Source organism: Microtus pennsylvanicus, chromosome 19, assembly GCF_037038515.1.
Source record: "Microtus pennsylvanicus isolate mMicPen1 chromosome 19, mMicPen1.hap1, whole genome shotgun sequence".
Classification (NCBI taxonomy): domain Eukaryota; kingdom Metazoa; phylum Chordata; class Mammalia; order Rodentia; family Cricetidae; genus Microtus; species Microtus pennsylvanicus.
In genome coordinates, this window is record NC_134597.1 from 32,551,858 (window position 1) to 32,572,250 (window position 20,393).

At 45.8% G+C, this 20,393-nt stretch overlaps 1 protein-coding gene across 1 annotated transcript in view; it reads right to left on the minus strand.

The window, feature by feature from the left end:
- The window catches only part of Parp12 (poly(ADP-ribose) polymerase family member 12), a 38,382-nt gene extending 19,943 nt beyond the window's left edge, over positions 1-18,439 (minus strand). Inside the window, exons 1-5 of the mRNA XM_075953764.1 lie at positions 17,604-18,439; positions 12,021-12,156; positions 8,802-9,102; positions 3,826-3,927; positions 225-348 (exon numbers count right to left, since the gene is read on the minus strand). Of these exons, the coding sequence (XP_075809879.1) occupies positions 225-348; positions 3,826-3,927; positions 8,802-9,102; positions 12,021-12,156; positions 17,604-17,929 (989 nt within the window). The 5' untranslated portion in view covers positions 17,930-18,439. The remainder of the gene's footprint in view (positions 1-224; positions 349-3,825; positions 3,928-8,801; positions 9,103-12,020; positions 12,157-17,603) is intronic.
- Positions 18,440-20,393: the final 1,954 nt, after the last annotated feature.

Genomic DNA, 20,393 nt, shown 5'->3' on the forward strand with positions numbered 1-20,393 from the left:
CTTCTTTTCTCATGGCTCCTTCCTGAATGGAGGAAAGTAGGAGAACAGACAAGCCAGAATAAACACAGGCTTCCATCTCCAGATCAAACTTACGTGATGGTGTGTGTGTGGCTGCGTGCACACATACACATGCATGTTCATACTATTGTTTAACTAAATCCCTTATGCTGCGAACACAGGCTGGGCACAAAGTCTGGATGAGGGTAACGTTTTCATTCTCCTACCTCTCTTTACTGGGATTACTATATGCCTCTTCAATAAGCTCCATGTTGTCCAAATCCTTCCATTTGCCTCCATCCAAGAACTGCCACCGATATGGCAAATGAAAATGAACTCGATAGCACTTATCTAAAACAGAAACAAAGTAGTAAGATACCCTAATAAACACTGTGTCCCCACCCTTCAATTGTCAATGGGAGTGGTCCTGATCACTGACCTGAGAACATTCTGGGAAGTTATGAGGAAGTTGTGTTTTGTTAGTGCAGTTCTACCTGGACATTTACATACTATGGTTCTTACTAAGTGTGTCTTCCCTTTAAATGGAACATTACAATGATGTTTTAAATAAAAAATGTGTTAGTCTAGAATGTCAGATTCCAGATTTTACTCCAACAGGAATCCATCCCAGAATCTAGCTTGATGGCTGAGGCCTAGAATCTTAGCTACTTGGGAGGCTGAGGCAGAAGGATCACAAGTTCAAAGTAAAAATGGGGTTGGAAATACAGTTCAGTGACAAAGAACTGTATTAGACAAAAACCTTAGGTTCAATTCCTAAGAGGAAGGAAGAGAAGGAGGAAAGGAGGGAAGGAGGGGAAAGAGATGAATCCATTCGACCTCACACATCCCACTGAAGGTGGTTTGGCTGCTGAGATATCCTCTGGGTATCTGCTAAGAGACTCACCTCATCTTCAACATACCCCACCCATGTCTTCACATGTATTACTCTGTCCAACAGTATCCATGCCCTCCCCTCTATTTTCCTGTCTTCTAAGTGCCACAGGGCTCATTGCCCTCCATTTCAAGCCCTTGCATGCTGCTTCATCTTGGCTTATGCTGGCTGGCTCTGACACTTCCTTTCAAAAGCTCTGTGAGTTTCTGATACATCTGTACAGAGATGGGGGGTGGGGTGGGGTGGGAGGGGGTACTGGAAAGGAAAAAAGGCCTAAGGCAGTTCACTACATTCTGACATGGAGATATAGCCAAGAAGTAAACTATTAGAAAGATACCCATCCAGGTGCAGAATGTTTCTATATACAAATTAGGAGACAGAGAGATTAGTAGTATTCTAACTATACATATGCAATATTTCTTGTAGAGGAATGAGAAAAGACTTCCAACATTTTGCATGCTTCTAATTGAGTATTAGGCATGTATTTATTATATAGTCTTCAAAAGTAAGCAGCGGGGTAAGTGAAACAAGGAAGGTCCAAGTGTGCTGGTGCTATGTAAGAACAAACCAAATATACATATGCACTTAGTATAGAGACGTGCACACCAGTACCTGTGTAACATCTTTCTAGACAGACACCCAAGCACCAGGAAACCATCATTTGTTCTTAGAGGACCTACCTGGCTACTAAGGAAAAGGTGATTAAGATTCATTTCTTATTAACTGCAGCTAATCCATTTTAATTTGTAGTTTAAAATAATGAATTTAAGCTAATTTAACACTTAAAAAATTAAAATTTCCTAAAATCTGTACATTCTTTCCCAATGTCAGATCTTTCCAAGATTCTATAAAAAGTGGGGGAGTGCCACAGAGGAACACGTCAACACTGCTAGGGCTTGTCAAAGAACAGGCCAGTAGTTTTTTTTTTGTTTGTTTTTTTGGTTTTTCGAGACAGGGTTTCTCTGTGGTTTTGGAGCCTGTCCTGGAACTAGCTCCGTAGACCAAACTGATCTCAAACTCAGAGATCCGTCTGCCTCTGCCTCCCAAGTGCTGGGATTAAAGGCGTGCGCCACCACCACCCGGCGGGCCAGTAGTTTTTGCACAGCAAAAAGGAGCACTAGGTCAAGAGGCCTCAGAAAACAAGCTGGGGGTGTCCAGGCAAGGAAATCTCGTAAATTCAACAAGGCAGGGCATGGACATCTTGGGGCCTTGCAGCTCCCTGACTTGTATAGAGTCTGGCCTTATATGACTCATACCAGGCTCAGAGATCTACTGGATTCTTATAATGAAGCACTGGGCCAGGCTGAAGTTATGGTACAGAGGTTGCGGCCAAATCAGAGTTCCTATTCCTTCGTTGAAGGCACTAAAGGAAATGATAAGTGAGCAGAAAGCACCCAAGTGTTGAAATGTTATGTTGATAAGCTCCAAGTACAGGCAAATCTTGGGTGGCCCAAAGAAAAACTCCCTGAAGAAAACACTTCCTAGGGAACAGTAGCTCCCTCGTGCCCACTAAACTAAGGTCTCAGAAAGGATCCAGGAACCCAGGGCTGTGGCTAACAGCAAGCTTGGAACTGGATGGACAGGCCAGGATTCTCACAGGTGGATGGAGAGGCCACCTCGACCACAGCAGCTGGAGAGAATTTTGTCACAGCAGTAGGAACAGAAAGCAACCCTTCCATGGCTATCTTCCCTAGTCCTCCACCCTATTTATCAGCTTTCTTGTTTCTCTTCTAATGTTCTCCAACTCACGGCAATCCAGGCTCTAGGCTTCCCAGGTGAGTTACATAAATGGAATCAATTTGGAAAGCAAAGCACCCACATTCACCTCCCCTCCCTCCCTATATCTCTTGGTATAACAGGAGAAAGGTAAAGGTAAAAAGTACTTGGACACAATGAAAAGTACTACAAATAAAACAGGATCATTTAAGAACCCTTAAAGTGCAAAGCAAGCAGAATAAAATCTAAAGAAAGAGAGAGGAAAGCTAAAAATAAATAAATCTTTTAAAAACAAGAATGAAGGGGCTATAGAGATGGTTCAGTGGTTGCTCTTCTAGAGGACCCAGGTTTAAATCCCAGCACTGATATGGTGGCTCAAAACCTTCTGTAACTCCAGTTCTAAGGGATCAGATGTCCTCTTCTGGCCTCCTTGGGCACCAGGCAAAAACTAGGTGCAAAGACGTACATGCAAGCAAACCACCCCATCCACATAAAATAAATAAATAAAATTCAATTTGAAATAAAGTATGTAAAACAAGTGGCACAACATCCAGCAAGTGTTGACCATGAGGAAAGGATGAAGGGATGGCAGGGCTTTCTGCTCTGCCTGTATTCTCTAACCCCTTCACAAAGTGAAAATATTCATGAACTGCTTGTGTGACATCTAAAGACTAAAAATGGAACAAAACATTTTGGTGGCTGCAGTCACAGAAGCTGAGAAAGAATCTTCAGTCAAAGGCTAAGCTGTCAGTGAATACAAAGCTTTTGTGAAAACACTGACCCACATAAGAATTACTGTTTGTGCTAAAGGGTAGGCAAAGGTCCCAAGCAGGGACCACTGGCCTGATATGAAGCCCTGAGCAATCCTCCAAGTGCTAACACAAGTACTTCCTCCTCCTCACTGCGGTCTTCCGAGTTTCTGAGACTCCCCTAGGCCTACTGTCACCCTTGAGAAGTAGTAATTACTTTAGCTTCCACTAGATTAGTAGCCCTATTTTTGGAAGGTCTATGGTCACTTGACACTCACCTGGTTCAGACCCAGATTGCTATATTTCCAAAAGCTTATCTACAGCTTCATTTTCAAAAATTCAAATAATTCCTCCCATTCTCAATAGGACAGATTCAGAACTAGTTTGGCAAGACCCCCCTAAGCCTCAAAGCAGTTCCAGAATGAGAAGCAGTCTCCCTCCCATGCGAGGGGAGAACAGCCTCTAACTTACCTTGAAAGCTACAACTCTTCCGAATGTGGTACAAGCAAATCTGATCACTCTCCTCCTGACTAGGAGTGCCTGGTGACACAGAACCTGAACTTTCTTTTCTTTCTACAAAGAAAAAATACAAAATAGGTCAGCGTCCATTGATGCTTTTCATGTAGGATTACAGTACTGCATGGCAAAAAGAAAGAATCTGTTCCTCTCTCCACACACTGCTGAAGTGGTCTAAGCAAACTGACAGAACCTAACCTTAAAGGATAAAAGTACCCTGACCACACAGGTAGGCACCTGACTTTTACGGTCATACAGCTTTCTACTAAACCCAGAACATCACAGAGGGGTAATTTTGCAACTGTCCACCCAAGTCACTAGGAAAGGAAAAATGGAAGGGCATTTTAAAAATTATATTTAGTTTCTATAGTAAATACTTGTCAATGAAGTCTTTAGAACTGGATAGTAACAATAAAAAAGGTAATATATGGAAAGTTTTCATCTTCAAATACAATATTCTTAATTTTAGTTTACTTATAAGCTCTTAAAGACAGGCATGCTAAGTTCTTTCAAAGTGTACATTTATCATTACCACACCAAAGGGTCTTTACCTATTACATTTATTCCATCCACTTAACACAAATAAGAATAGAAAACTCCTTGACAGCTTTTCCTCATTTACTATCCTATCACCTGTTGCTCTGTTATCGGCATCTTTCCTTTTCATTTTGTAAACTCCCAAATATTCCACAGGCTGGGCCTCAAAACCCACACCTGAGAGGCTCTGAAGTTCTTCTCTCTCCAAAGAAGTAACTGTTTGTAAGACCTAGGTCACTGAGAAGTGGGTCCTTCCCTCATTTTTAATAGTTATAATCCAGATGATGCTCTAAACATTAGCTACAGTAAAACCTCTGTATATCCGAGTATTAAAAAAACAACAACAACAAACAACAAACAAACTGAAGAGACTGGTATGACAGTAAGTGCTTGCCCTTCAGGCTTGAGGACCACAGTTCTGTCACCAAAAACCCACATTTTTAAAAATCTGAGTGGGTCTGGAGAGATTGCTCAGCAGTTAAGGGCACTGGCTGTTCTTCCAGATGTCCCATATTCACTTTCCAGTATTCACATGGTCTCCCATAATTGTCTGTGACTCCAGTTCAAGAGATCTGACATCATCTTTTGGTCTGTGGGAACCAAGCACTCAAGTGGTGCACAGATATGGTGATACATGCTTTTAGTCAAAGCATTTGGGAAGGGAAGGCAGGTGGATCTCTGTTGAGTTCAAGACTAGCCTGGTCTACATAGAGACTTGCCTCAAGAAAACACACACACACACACAAACACACACACACACACACACACACACACACACACACGTTGAAGCTGGGCATGTTGAGCGTGCCTACAGTCCCAGGGGAGGTAGAGATAGACAAAGAGATCCCTTGGAGCTCACTGGCCAGCCTAGTCTATCTGGTGAGGGCTAGGACAATGAGAGATTCTGTCTCAAAAAAACCAAGATGGGGAGCACCTGAGGCTGACACACACACACACACACACACACGAACACACACACGCACGCGCACACACATGCACATACACACACACATGCACACACACACACACACACACACATGCACGCTCACAAACAGAAGAAAATACAAAGGAAAGCTACAGGCAGCAAGAATAATCTTTAACTATGACAATCAGATAAGATTACAGTGGCCAGCATGTTTGCTGGCACTCTTGGAAAAGTTCTATTAAAGCACGGTTTCTCTCTCAACCTCTAAATGAGTGGGTGGATAAAAGGTGTGCTCTGTGCAGGAAGCCTATTCTCATGTTTATAAAAGGCTACCTCAGGCCCAGGACAGAGACCAGCACATAGCAAATTCCCAAAGTTACCGAAAGAGGAAAGAACCAGAGTGACCAGCCAACAGCATCTGTAATGAAATCCAACTGAACCAAGTTTTCATAAGCTCCCTCAAGGGCCACATTATTCATCCACATACAGCAGGTAGTTAAGAAATGCTTATTAAGTAAAAACCTATGGCCAGGAACAACGGTAGATACTTAAAGCCCCAGCTACCAGGGAGACTGAAGCAAGACAACTGTGCCAAATTTGAGGCCATTTTGGAGAAAAGAGGAAGATGTCACCTCACAAAGGAAAAAAAAAAGTAAAATCTTGAGTGCATTTTAGCTTCAAAATTTTAGAATTGTGTATTTAATTTGGAGTGTCTATAGAGATCAGGAAACTAGAAAGGACACATAAGAGAAAAGGACATAAGGCACCAAGGGGTTGGAACACAAGTAGATTAGGGAAACACTAGGGGTGAAAGGGGCTAGGAATGGTGGGAAGTAAAAGGTGAGGCGCATTTTTTTTTTTTTTTTGGTTTTTCAAGACAGGGTTTCTCTGTGGTTTTGGAGCCTGTCCTGGAACTAGCTCTTGTAGACCAGGCTGGTCTCAAACTCAAGGAGATCCGCCTGCCTCTGCCTCCCGAGTGCTGGGATTAAAGACGTGCGCCACCACCGCCCATAGGGTGGAGTGCATGAACTGAAACTAAGGCTCTACTGAAAAAGGGTTATAGAAACACACTGCTTTATAAAGTAATTTTAATTAAATATGTAATTTTTTAAAAAGGAATTTGAATAGAGGTCCACTGCATGGATGGACAAGTCTTTTCCCCCAGAACATCTGAGTTACTAAATAAAAATCTTAGTCCCAGGCATGGGATACCTGTCTAAGAGTCATCATTGGTCAGGGAGACCCCAGAGAAACCCCCTAACAACACAGGTTATTGTTCTTGGCTGCTCAGCATTAAGTAGACAGTGAAGACACAACATACTTTGGAAAACAGAAATCAAACTGAAACTAACCCAAAAACATCCTCCCTGCTGGCTAACTTTCACAGTGGTAGAAGGCACAAGACAGGCCACTGAAGGAGAAAAGTCATCAGTAGAATACCCAGTAGTGAGTAGATTCTGCAGGCTACATTCTGCTAGGCAAGATATAACTACTGGTATAGATATATCAGGGGCAACCAACTGCTTCTGGTTGGATTTTGGCTTGCTCTATAGGAGGAAATTCATGCTTGGTACTATAAACCAACCAAAAGTCCATGGCTGGAAAGGTCACAGGCATTAGACAACCTACTACTGTTGTTCTGGTCAATGAACATGTTGTCAAACCACCTTTTAAATATTTATTTTATACCCATATTAGTGCTGCTTTCAACCTTGGTTATAGAAGATTCTTTCTGCAGTGAGCAGCAACCAATATAGAATTATAACTGGTCAAAGTGCCAAAAATAAGTGACTATTAAGTGTTTACTTAGCCTTATATAAAACATTTGTATCAATGCCCCTCAAGTACAAGGGAACATATCAAAAGGAGGGACAGAAAGAAGAGAGCTGGAGGATGGGAAAGTACTACAAAACGCTGTCTTCTAGACAAAGGATGGCCACTGCACGCAGGCATTCACGGCAGCAATGGTTTACCTGCACAAGATTAAGCCAGTCAATATTCCATTATGAATGTGAGAGGGGCTTATGAGGCTCCACTCCTAGTCATGAGCTACTGGCAACTAATTACTGCTTTGGAAAGGGAAAGTCATCTTTCTTTGGTGGTACAGCCAGTGGTAGGTTGTTCATTCAGATGGATGACCCCATGTCAACAAGCATGCAGGTTGTACTAATGAAATTCAGTGGTAAGACAACTTGCTGCCAAGTTTGATCCCTGGGACCCACAAGGAGAGAAAGATTTCTACAAACTGTCTTCTGACCTACACACGTGTGCTACAGCACAAACTTGCATGTGTACACACACACACAAATAAATGTTAACAAGTAACTTTTAAGATAATAGCATGAGGGATCTAAAGAAATGGGTCCGTGGTTAGGAATGTTTGCTGCTCTTCCAGACGACCTGAATTCAGTTCAGAGCACCCACATGGAGGCTCAAAACCATCTACAAATTCAGTTTCAGAGGATCTGATGCCCTCTTCTGACTCCTACAGGCACTTACACATCCACATAAATAAAAGCGAAATAAAATCCTTTTTAAAAATCACATAAATTTGGAGAAAGTATTGGAAAGAGTAGGAAGGGGATTTGGGTTGGATATGATTAAGAAAAGTGTATACATTTACAAAATTAGCAAAGAATAAAAATTATTTTTTAAAAAAATTCTACTAGAGGCTAAAGATTGCTAAGCAGTTGAGAGCATCGGTTTCTCTTCCAGGACCTGGGTACAATTCCCAGCATCTACATAGCAGCTCACAACCATCTGCCAATTCAGCTCCAAGGACTCTAATACATTATCCTGACCTGTGACCTCTGCAGGCACCAGAAGTGCATGGTGCACAGACACACATAGGAGAAAACACCTATGAATGCAAAATATTATAAAATCTCAACTGAGAAGTCATCTACTTGTCACTAAGCCTGACAGACACTTAAAAAAAAAAAAAGATCTCCTGCCTACTCACTCATGTTGACAGGCCAAACACTGTCTAGATGTCAAAAAAAAGTTAGGGAATAAGGCCAATAAATAAATAAATAAAAATTGACAAGGAGGGAACATCTGCTTACTCATGGCAGGAAGATGGTCAAGGCCAGTTTTACAAATGCCTTCTTGAATTCTTCTGCTATATAAAGAATACCACCCTAATGGTTGGCCCTAGAGCTGTATAATCAGCATCCCAACTCTAGGTCCCTCACTAAAAGGAAAAATTCTCCAGAGAGTGGGAAGGCAATTGCACAGAGGGGAGCTGACCTCACTTCAGTGCAGACCCTAGGGTACCCACCACAGTTCACATCACCTAAAATGCCTTGTTTGACTAAGCCTAGACTTCAACTCATCTTCGGAACCTGAGCTAGGAAAGATGAATGACTGTTACTAAAGTTCACAATTGCACAAAGCCATATTGTATTTACTAACCAACAAAAACCCAGGTCACAAGCCCAGGGCCCACAGCACTTTCCAGCAGCCTTACCAGAAGTTCCCAGTGAACCTACAGGAGAAGGGGGCACTTTGCTGAGGGCGGAGCCCGTATTCTTGATGTCATATGCATTCCGGTAAGTAGAGAGCAGCCTGCTCACCATGTCAGAACTTATACCCAGCTTCTCCAATCTCTGCAGATTTTCAGAGTTAGTGATCTCGTGGGACCTCTTACAGCCAGCGCCAAACTTGCACTCTCCCTGTAAGTAGTACTGGCAGATGTGCAGTTTAGTGCATTGCTTTTGAAAGGAGCAAGAGCCGAAGGGTCCATCACCTTTGTTGTAATGTAGGCAGATCTGTTGACAAAGAGCATAAAAGACATCATCCCATGAACACTTTACACAGCACATCTTCTCAATAGCCATGCCACGGGGAGAAGGGGCCTCAGAGCCAATGTACTATTTCACCATTCACATGGGCCAGAGAGGTCATCTTTCCCTTAAGACATGGATACCAAAATGTTCCCTAAAATAAAATACCCTCCGAACAAAACCCTCCCCTAGGAAGACCCACGCAACTTCAAAGGAACAGGAGCAGTGGCAGTCTCCTGCCCACCCTTACCCCCCAACAGCCTCCCCACACCAAGTATCTCTTACTAGTTCATTTCTCCCAATTTTCCTTTCTAAGTTCAAAGTCAGAGAGGTTATAAGGGCTAATGTATCTCAGAAAAGGCCAAATACCACTGCCTCATTGTTGTGGAAAATTATTTTAAGGTGTGTTGCATTTGTTTAACTCTGTGAAGCTGTGTTGCTGTGCCTGCCTAAAACAGCTGACAGTCTAATAAAAAGCTGAACAGCCAATAGCGAGGCAGGAGAAAAGGATAGGCAGGGCTGGCAGGAGGAGAGAATAAATAGGAGGAGAAATCTGAGAAATGGAGGAAGAAGGAACAAGAGAGAACAAGGAAGATTCTAGGGGCCAGCCACCCAGCCAGTCACAGAATAAGATATACAGAAGAAAAGAAAAAAATCCCAGAGGCAAAAGGTAATCGGGATAGGAAAGCTGGATAAAACAAGCCAAGCTGCCGGGCGGTGGTGGCGCACGCCTTTAATCCCAGCACTCAGAGGCAGGCGGAACTCTGTGAGTTCGAGACCAGCCTGGTCTACAAGAGCTAGTTCCAGGACAGGCTCCAAAACCACAGAGAAACCCTGACTCAAAAAAAAAAAAAAAAAAAAAAAAAAAAAGACTAACCCTCCAGGTGTGATTTATTTGGGAGCTGAGTGGCAGGCCCCCCAAAAGCAAAAGAGTTTAAAAAAAAAAAAAACTTCATTTTTCAATGGAACTTGCAAACTCCAAAGCTCAACAGCCAGGTCCAACAGGTACAAGCACCGGCTGCTCAGGCCTGAGGTCCTTACTCAAACACCAGAGTCAACGTTAAGGTAAGAAGGAAGAACAACTCCATAGAGTTGTCCTCTGACCTTTGCACTGTGGCACACTCATACGCACCCTTGTACACACGTGTGTTTATGCCCCACTCCTAACAAATTTAATAAATTTCAGCTGGGTTGCTGGCAAACCTCAGCCTTTTCCTGGTTTACTGATACAAGGTCGCCCATACCCAGACTGGCCTCACCCTACATAAGTCCTAGTCCTCTGCCTTCACCAACCAAGATCACAAAACACGCACCACCATGCACAACTGCAAACTTGCAGCTTGCCCCCAATCCGCTGCTCCTTTTCTACATTTCAAGTACTTCAACATGGAAACTGGCCCCCACTTGACTCCTAGGCACTAAGTTTCACAAGCTGTAGAAAATCCCTTGAGGGCTTCAGAAGCAGGACTCAGTTTTCCTTCAAGGATTCCACCCACGGGAAAAGCTAGACATCAATTCTGACAGCTGCCGTGCACAAGCCATTCATCAGCTTTGAGACTCCGATGTTTAAATCTCTAAAACGGGTAGGATTTCAATGTGGCAGAGTTGTTGTGATTACTAGACAGGAAAACAAGGAAATGTCCAGCAATGCCAGCACATCAGGGGTGCCAGACTGCCCTCGTCCTGGCTCATTTATCTTCCAGCACTCAGGACAGGACTCATCAACCTGAAAACACCTTTGCCCAGAACATGAACTCTCACAATCACAAACATCACCCTGAAATCATTCTGTGACCTTCTTATCCTACAATTTGATTTGCTTCCTTTAAGGACAAAGCAGGATCTTTTATCTCCTGATCACAGTGCCAAACCAAAATGGATATTCCCGAAAGCTTAGCTGAATAAAATCAATATGAATTTTCAAAAGGCAAATATAAAAAGTCAACATTTATTATGTGCCACTCACGATGATATGCTACCATTTCTCAAATGGGTGACATTGTCTAATATGGAAATATCTGCATTAAAATATGCCAATCTAATTTGTTAGATCAAACCAGTAACAGTGTCCAAACATCCCATCTAACCTGCCCCGTCCATGCAAAATACCCTACTCAGATCTGCTGGAGAACTCGAGGCCAGAGGCGCCCTTTAAAGCCAGTGTCCTGTTCACACTGAGGCCTTGCCCAGGACAGTGGAGTACAGCAGATCCAAAGGCAGGTCTCATCTGGTGAGTCACAGCAACCCTCTGGCAGCCCCGGGAGCCTGGCAGAACTGCTGTCAGACACAGGCTACAGTCAGCCAGTCTCCCTCTCAGCACCTTCCTTCCTCCCCTGCCATGAATGTCATTCCTACCTTGCCACAGTCTAAAAGTTCTCTACACGTTCCCCTGCGCCTTACCCAATAAATCTGTGCTGTTAGTCCTCACCCACCAAATGATACAGAGATAATGCAATAAGTTTACACCATCTGAGAATGCATGTCAGCTAACGTTCAAATTCTCCCGGGTAAAAGGAGTGAGTAGAGAGAGTACTGAGTGACTGTCAATAAGACCAATACCCAAATTTACAGTTCCAATTCCCACAACTCAGGGACAAGCCAACTGGGGCCATTCGTTCTGCTCAGGGCTTCAGGCACTGGCCAACTCACTGTCAACTGATAGGGAAGGAAAAGTTTCAAGAGATGCCAAGGCTGGTCCAAACTCAGCAGAGCTAGATATTAAATCCAGTATATTTAATTAGCAGAGCTGGATATTAAGTCTAAGTCTCCTCCATGCAATGGTTCTTGATAAAAATGGTGTCCTCAGCTCTCTCCTGCACTGAGTTATCTATCTTTCAACCATCTGGCTTCTCCATTGTTATTTGCAAAGAAGACCTCAACCCCACCATCCCTCTGGCACTCACTTCTGGTAAAAGCCAGGGGTCATTTTGAACCAAGAGTTGGCAAAGCTCATTATAGTTGAGGTGGTCAACACCATGAGTTCTCAGCACACTCAGGTTGTGATCAGTCTTCAAGTTGTGACCATTCCTACAGTTCTTCCTGCAAAGAAGCAGAGATGGTGTTATGGGCTAAATTTGATCTCCCCCAAACTCCCCTATTAGAGCTCCAACTTCTGGATCCTTAGGATGTTAAACTGCTTTTGGAGATAGGGTCATCAGAGGGGTAATTATGTTAAAGTAAGGTCATTAGAGTGGTTCCAATCCAACATGACTGATGTCCTTTAATAAGAAGGAGGCTAGAGCAAAGATCCATCTAGAGGAAAGGCTTATGAGAACCCCAGGAAGAAGGTGGCCATCTGAAAGCCAAGAAAAGCAATCTCAGAAGAAACCAACCTGTCAAACACCTCATCTCAAAATTCCATCCTCCAGAACTTTAAGAAATAAATTGTTGCTGTTCAAGCCTCCTGGTCTGTCAGGTATTACAAGACATTTGTAATCCCAACACTCAGAAGCTGAGGCAGTGGATCACAAGTTCTAGACTAGCTGAACAACATCACAAGCCCCTGTGAAGGAGGGGGAGGCAGGAAAGGGAAGGAGTGTAAGAGAGGAAGGGAGGAGTGGGAGGACAGAAGAAAGGTCAGGCCATTCAATCTATGATACTTATGGCAGACTTACAGACTGGTAAAATCATTCCTCATGGCAAGTTTTCACCAATACTTCCCGACCCTACTTATAAGCAGCAGAAAAAAATAGCTATGCATGAAAACATGACTGGGAAGAGAGGGCCCTGGGCAATGTATAGGGCCCAGACAACCCTTCTCAGCAAGTATGAAATGAGAACATCAGGGCCATCATGCAAAAGGTCTCATAGCAGACTGGCCACTCAGTAAGCACTTACACTTGTATTAAAAACCTGAGTAAGGCAGAAAGACAATTATCACATGCACTCACTCATAGGTGGTTTTTAAACATAAAGCAAAGAAAACCAACCTACAAACCACAAGCCCAGAGAACCTAGACAACAATGAGGACACTAAGAGAGACTTACATAGATCTAATCTACCTGAGAAGAATAAAAAGATCTCCTGAGTAAACTGGGAGCATGGGGACCTTGGGGGAGGGGAGATGATGAGAGTGGAGCAGAGAAAAATGTAGAGTTCAATAAAAATCAATTAAAAAAAAAACCCGAGTAAGGGTAGGGCCTTTAATCCCAATACTCGGGAGGCAGAGGCAGGCAGATTTCTGTGAGTCAAGGCCAGCCTAGGCTACACAGTGAGTCCCAGGATACTCAGGGAGAGACCCTGTCTGTGTCTCTCTGTGTCTCTGTCTCTGTCTCTCTCTCTCTCTCTCTCACACACACACACACACACACACACACACACACACACACACACACACGAGAAAAAACAAACAAAAGAAAAGAAAAAACTGAGCAGGGGGCAGAGTGATGGCTCAGTAGTTAAGAACACTACACTGCTCACCCAGAGGTCCTGCAGTCAATTCCCAGCACCCATGGTTGGTGTCTCACTGACACTCTCCTCTGGCCTTCGAAGGCACCTGCACTTATGTACACAACTCCCTCCACTCTACCCTCACACAGGGTATTATTAAAAATAATAAAAGTAGGGGCTGAGAGATGGCTCAGAGGTTAAGAGCACTGCCTGCTCTTCCAAAGGTCCTGAGTTCAATTCCCAGCAACCACATTGTGGCTCACAACCATCTGTAATGAGATCTGGTGCCCTCTTCTGGCCCGCAGGCATACACGCAGAAAGAATACTGTATACCTAATAAATAAATAAATATTTAAAAAAAATAATAAAAGTAGATCTTTCTTTAAACACTAAGCAGAGTGACTCATGCTTTCAGGTATGTGTACACGTAGACACACACTCCTGGGTCCAGTCCTCTTGCAACTCCCCTCCTCCATAAAGATCAATCAGGCACTGGTACTCCACCCTAAGAACTCAGGGACAAATCTCCAAATGACTATCTGGGTCACCTGAAAAGCCAGGCAAAGCAGCATCTTCTATACCTTATTTTACGTCTGTAATAAACATCTTAAGAGAATGCCAAACTGCTGATCCATCCCAAACCCTTTTTTTCCTACAAGCTCCCCTGAAGATCAAAAACCACAAAATCATCCTTGACTCCTATCCCCCACCTAGTGAATGCAATAAAAAAGAACTCAAATATGGAGCGTGAAGTCCGAGATCAGGTGTAGTAGGAAAACAGTGGCCCAAAAGGAAAAGGACACTGCAGAGTCTGGAGTGGGGAGAGAACTGAGGAGTAACCAGGAGAGGCCCCTGAAAGGTACAAAACAAACAAGCCAAATACTCAGAGGGTTAGGAAAAAGCTGACAAGAGGAGAGAAGGGAAAATAAATTGGTAATGCCAATGCCAAATATACCAAATAACTGCAATAATGACAATTAAAGCTTGCTGAGCATTCTCTATGCAACAGGGGCTGCCTAACTGTCTCATGAGTTAACTCATTCAGTCCTCAATGAGCCTGTGAGGTAATAATCTCAGCATCGTTGAGGAAACTGAGACTTAGCCATAAAGCCACTTGCCAAATACTGGCCAGCAAAGAGCAGAGCTGGGTTCAAACAAGGTGACTAGCTCTCGATCACCAGGCACACAGCCTCCTGGGCACAGGTCTGAAGTTGCGTGTAGTGACGTTTTTGTTTGTTTCAACAAATAAAGCTTTCCTGCAGGTCAGAGGGCAGAGCTCAGCCGCTGCAGGCCAGGGAGTGGTGACACACACCTTTAATCCCCCTTTAATCTCTGTTAGTTCAAGGCTACCCTGACCCAAACAAGGTCGAACGTCTCTAAAGAAAAAAAGCCCAGACAAAGGTGGTCCCAGCACTAGGGAGGTGGAGACAAAGTGGTGTGGCTAGGTGGAGAGAGGAATGTCAGGCAGGAGACAGAAACTCACTGAAACTCCCAGAGATAACCCTACCATCAGGAAGTCAAAAGTCACAAAAAAGTACAGTTAGTCACACTCACTTTCTATTTCCCATGGGAAAAAACGTTTGGGGTAGTTTAGGAAACTACCTAGTATAAAATCATGGAAGTAGACAAAGGTGAAAAATGAGGAAGAACCTCAGTCATGTCGGCCAGTAAATATCACATGTCCAGATTTCTAGTACAAAATTTGAATCCAAATTTTGGGAATTTGCATAAGAAGAGATCTTCCTTCCATGATTATCTTACCAATTAAGCACATTATAAAGGTTCACCAGGCAGGTACAGTGGTGCCTGGCTTCAATCCCAGAAGCAGGAAGATCTTCGTGAGTTGGAGGCCAGCTTGGTCTACATAGTAAGCTTCATGCCAGTCAGGCCAACGTAGCGAGGCCGTCTCAAATTCATGCACTCACAGCCACTGCCTGTTACACACCCTCTTTCTCTGGGCTTGCAGCTCCTCTTTCACCCTAGAGATCTCATTCCTGCCTGGCAGATTATTCCTAAAACTTCCCTATCTCTGTAGGCTCACCTTCTCAGATCTGGTCTGCTCCTGTGACTGGGGTCACGGGATTTACCACCCAGCAGCTTCCAAATCAGCATCTAAGGGTTCAGTCTGCCTTTTAGATAATAGAACAGAGGCCCTCTCCTGCCTTCAGTCCCCAGCCGGAGCAGTAATCATTTCTCCACAGCCTCTCTCCACACCCTCTCCTTCAACTTCCCCAAATTTCTCTCACACACATTCTTTGTGAAGTTCTAACCAAGATTAGAGCCCTAGAGACCACGTTACCCAGGCCATACCCCTTAGGGTCAGGAGACAACTTAGCCTCTGGTAGGGGGGATATTTACCACTTCTAGACCTGGTTCACACAAACCTCTACTGTTCAGATTTTCCTTCAACTTTTAGAACTTGATGCTTCAAACTGCTTCAAAAGTGTTGAGGGTACAGCTGTATTCGTCAGTCTGGATCCCTGAACGACTGCAAGGCTACTAACCCAAGGTGACTAATAACCTGACCTCATCATCATCATAATTATAATGTCTTCTGTGTTACAGAAGAAGGAAGCAGGAGTTTGAAGACACTAATTCTAGATAACTGGGCTCTCTTCGAAGCAGGCAATCTCAGCATCCTCTGCTAACGCAGCATCTACACCATTACCCAATCATCTTAAAATGCAAACCCGATAGCTGCCATCCAACAGGCCTGATCACCGTCAAGGCGAGGCCCAAATCCTTCAGTATAAACGAATTTCACTAATCAACTATATGCAGATGCAAGTGGAGAGCCAGCCCAGACTAACAAGGGCAGCGGCGGTGAACAGTGTGATGTGAAGGGTGAAGAGGAAGCGCTCACAAAGAACACAATCTTCCGGTTGCTGCCACCGACACTACAGAGCAAATCAGGAAGGGCATTCCTGAAAGGGCAACGCCACCAAATTAACCACAGCTGGGGGTGGGGTGTGTCGAAGGGCACCCAGGAGGATTTGGAGATGGCAGGAATCAGTTCCCCAAGTGTTCTGGTAGAAGCTTTACCCCAGCCCCGGGCATCCATTTACCCAAAGAGTCAGCAATGTTCTATTGGAAGTTCCGCCCCAGGGCCCCTCCCCCATCTCTCTCCAAACCCTGCCACAGCTCAGAAAGCTCGCAAATGATGACCCTCCCCCAGAGATGTTCATAGGGTACTTACACTGTCCCCCAGGAAACAGACAGACAGACAGTGTTATGTTGGGAGCCTAGGCCCCAGTCCCTGGCATCTATCTCAGCTACCAGGCCTGGTCTGGACTTCAAATCCCAGCAGGCCAGGTCCTGACCCCTCCCTGGGGGTAGGGTCAGGACCCTTCCCCAGGGTACTTAAGTGATCCCTCCCCCCCCCAAAAAAAGAAAAACACGTGGTCTCCCTTTCTTCTGCGGGTTCCCGGTTTCCCCCTCGGGCCCACCCGAGAGCGCGCAGATCTCCCATTAAACCTGGATATATCTTAATTTGGCTTGTTTTGATTTGGCTTGATTGGGAATTTTTGCGTCGTTAGAGAGCTCGCTTAGGAAATATTCCTAACAGACAGACATGGGGGTTTTTCAGTCTCTCCCGTCTTTCCTGGGGTGGGGATGGGGGGCTGGGCGGGGCTGGAAAATCATCTGGGAGCGTTGTAGCCATTAAACCTGGGCCTTTTCTAATTCGGTTTGATTAGGTCTGATGTGGATTGCTGCATCAGCGGAGAGGCTCCTCGGGGTGCAGAAACTTTTCACTAAGGACCTTGAAAATCTTGAGTTTCGGCTTCTCAGAGAGCAGGCAAACAGGAGTTGAATGGAGCTTTCCCAGCTTCCTTACAGCTCATTTGCGAGCCTTGCTGCCTGCCCCTCAACTTCCCTCCGGGAGCCATAATGCCATGCTCAGGTGTCCCTCCTGGTACCACATCCTATCTAAGCCACTCCATCACAGGGCCAGCCACTAAGCAGGTGATCAGTGACCGCTCACAGAGTGAGGGACAGGCGAGCCTGTGGAGCAGTCCCCTAGCTATCTAACTCAGGACGGGGGTGGAGGCCCGGGAGCGGAGGGGCAGGGGCCTCCGCCCGTCGCCGGCGTCCTTACCCGGTCTTCGGGAACTTGCAGGAGCCGTAGATGAGGAACTTGCAGAGGTGCAGTTGCGCGCAGAGCCCGGTGCAACTGGGCTTGGGGCCCTGGTGCGCGCGGCACAGACGCAGCGACGACACGGCCAGCACCACGCGCTCCGAGGCCGCCGCCCGGCCCGCTCGCGAAGCCACCACGAAGCGCCCGCGGTCCCGCAGCAGCCGCTCCAGCGCGTCGGCGCCCGGGCTCTTTCGCAAGCGGCGCCGCAGCTCGCCTAACTCCAAGGCACCGCCGGCGGCGCACAGCACCTGGGTCACCTCTGCCACCGCCACCGCGGCCTGAGCCATGGTCGTCGGACCGAGGTTAGCACGGACGACGGCGGCGGCCGTCACGAGCCACGACTCCGCGGGGATGGAGACGCCGAGAGGAAACGAAACCGAAAGCGGGCCGCGGCGGGGAAAACTGGAGTCGCGGGGCCTTGCCACGCCCCCGGGCCGCAGCTGAGGTGCCGGCGCCCTCGCCTGAGGGCCCGCAGCTGGGGAGACCGCGCGGCTCGACGGCCGCCCGCGCGCACCCCGTGGGGGGCGGGCGCGCGCACTGAGCGACCCGGCGCGCCTTCGAGGCGTCGCGCGGGCCGGATCCGCGGGTCCCCACGGGGCCGAGGCCGGGGCCGCGTCCGAGGGAGGGAGAAGGGGCGGCTTCCTTCGAGGCAGCGCTCTGCGGGGCGAGACGCGCCCTCAGCTAGGCCGGGCTTCAGTCAGCGACCTCGGTCTCGGTCGAGCGGCTGAGAGAAGTTTCCAGACGACTCCGGCCCGTTGCGGCCCGTTGGCGGAGGCGCGTTCGCGGGGCTCACAAGTCACCCAGGCAAACGCGGGCTTCGCAGGCGGACCACGGAACCGGGACGACGGACCTGGTCCCACCTCACCCCGGAACAAATGGAAACAGTCGCTCGGGATTGAGAGACCGGCCCGCATGTTACTGGGGCGTCAGCCCTTGTGGCGGATCCCGTATTTCCCTCAAGAAAGGGTAGGTATGTCCGTGAAAAGAGCAGGTCCCGCTTCCCTCGTCCCTTCTGAATAAAGATTGTGCAGATATTTCAAGATTCTTCGCCGGAAAGGACTTTCCTGTATGTGGCCCTGCCAGTTAAACGTCCTTGGAGTAAGTAAATGGGAAATACCTGATAAAATAAGGATGACCTTTGGCAGCCCCCGTTTCTTCCTCCACGAATCTTCCCAGAAATAAAAGCATCAGTAAATCGCGTTCACAAGATAGGGCAGAGTACTGAGGACAATATACCTGTTTTCAGACCATACAGCTTTAACAAGCATGTTTTAAATTCTGTCTTTGACCTAGAAGGTCATTGTGAGAAAAGATCGCCAAATCCCAGGGGCCTGGATCCCAGCACCCACATGGCAGCTCACAACTGTCAACTGCCTGTAACTCAAGTTCTGGCGGGGATCCAACACCCTCTTCTGGACTCTTCGGACACCAGGCACACATGACATACATACAGGCAAAACACACCTGAAAATAAAATTAAGCCAGGTGTGAAGAGGGGCACCTTTAATCCCAGCACTTGGGAGGCCGAGGCAGGTGATCTCAAGTTCAAGGCCAGCCCACGTTTGAGAATATACCAGTAGGGTGTTTTTGAATGAACTTGGTTCAACACTTTGGTTACAGCAGAGTGTAAGAGGAAAGTGGGAAAAGTAGAGTTGAAGGAGGTGAGAACTTATAAACTTAACTTAAAATGAATATAAAATTCTAAGTATGCCAGGCAGTAATGGTGCACACCTTTAATCCCAGCACTCAGTGGACAGTGCCATCTCAGGAATTCAAGTATTGTAGACAGACCCAGCGCAGCCCTGAGAACCTCACAGAGACCATCGAGACCTGAAAAGCCCTGCTAGCTATCTCCTGGGGCACTAACGCTCATCTAAGCTCCTCTGGAGGCCAGCCTGGTCCACAGAGTGAGTTCCAGGACAGGCTCTAAAAGCTACAGAGAAACCCTGTCTTGAAAAAACAACAAACAAAAAACCCTAAGTATAAAATACTACAGAAAATGGTGAACTGAGGGTATAGCCCCTGAGTTGAATCTTCAGGAAGGTCAGGGAATATTGCTACAGAAATGTAAGAATAAAAGGAAGTGGGGTTAGACCAATTGGCAAGCCCCAGGTTCCAGAGATCCTGACTCAAAATAAGATGGGAACTGGAAAGATGGCTTAGCAGAGAAAGGTACTTGCTGTACAAACCTACAAAACACATGCATCATATATACATACACACCGTAAACTAAAACAATAAGGCGGATAGCTCCTGAGGAATGACACCCAGACTTGACCTCTGGCATCCCACCCCTAACATACATGTACACACCATAATTAATAAAAAGGGCATGCTGGGGCTGTAACTCAGTGGTAGGCTGTATAAATCTTGCAACATTAGGCTCAGTGCTTCCCCCCCAATAAAAAAGTAAAAAGGATAAGGAAGACTAGATAGTAACAAGAACAAATGAAAATGGATTAGGGACCAGGGTGAAGGGCAGTTTTTTTCTTGGACTAGTTTTTGATATGATATTTCAATTGTTAAATTTTTTTGGCTTTTCAAGACGGTTTTTTTGTGTGTATGTAACAGCCCTGACTATCCTGGAACTAGCTCTTGTAGACCAGGCTGGCCTCAAACTCAGAGATCTCTGTCTCCCAAGTACTAGAATTAAAGGCCTATACCGCCACCACTCAGCTCGATTGTTAAATATTTTTATTTGGTTTAAACATTTAACTTTTTTTTTCTCGAGACAGGGTTTCTCTGTGTAAC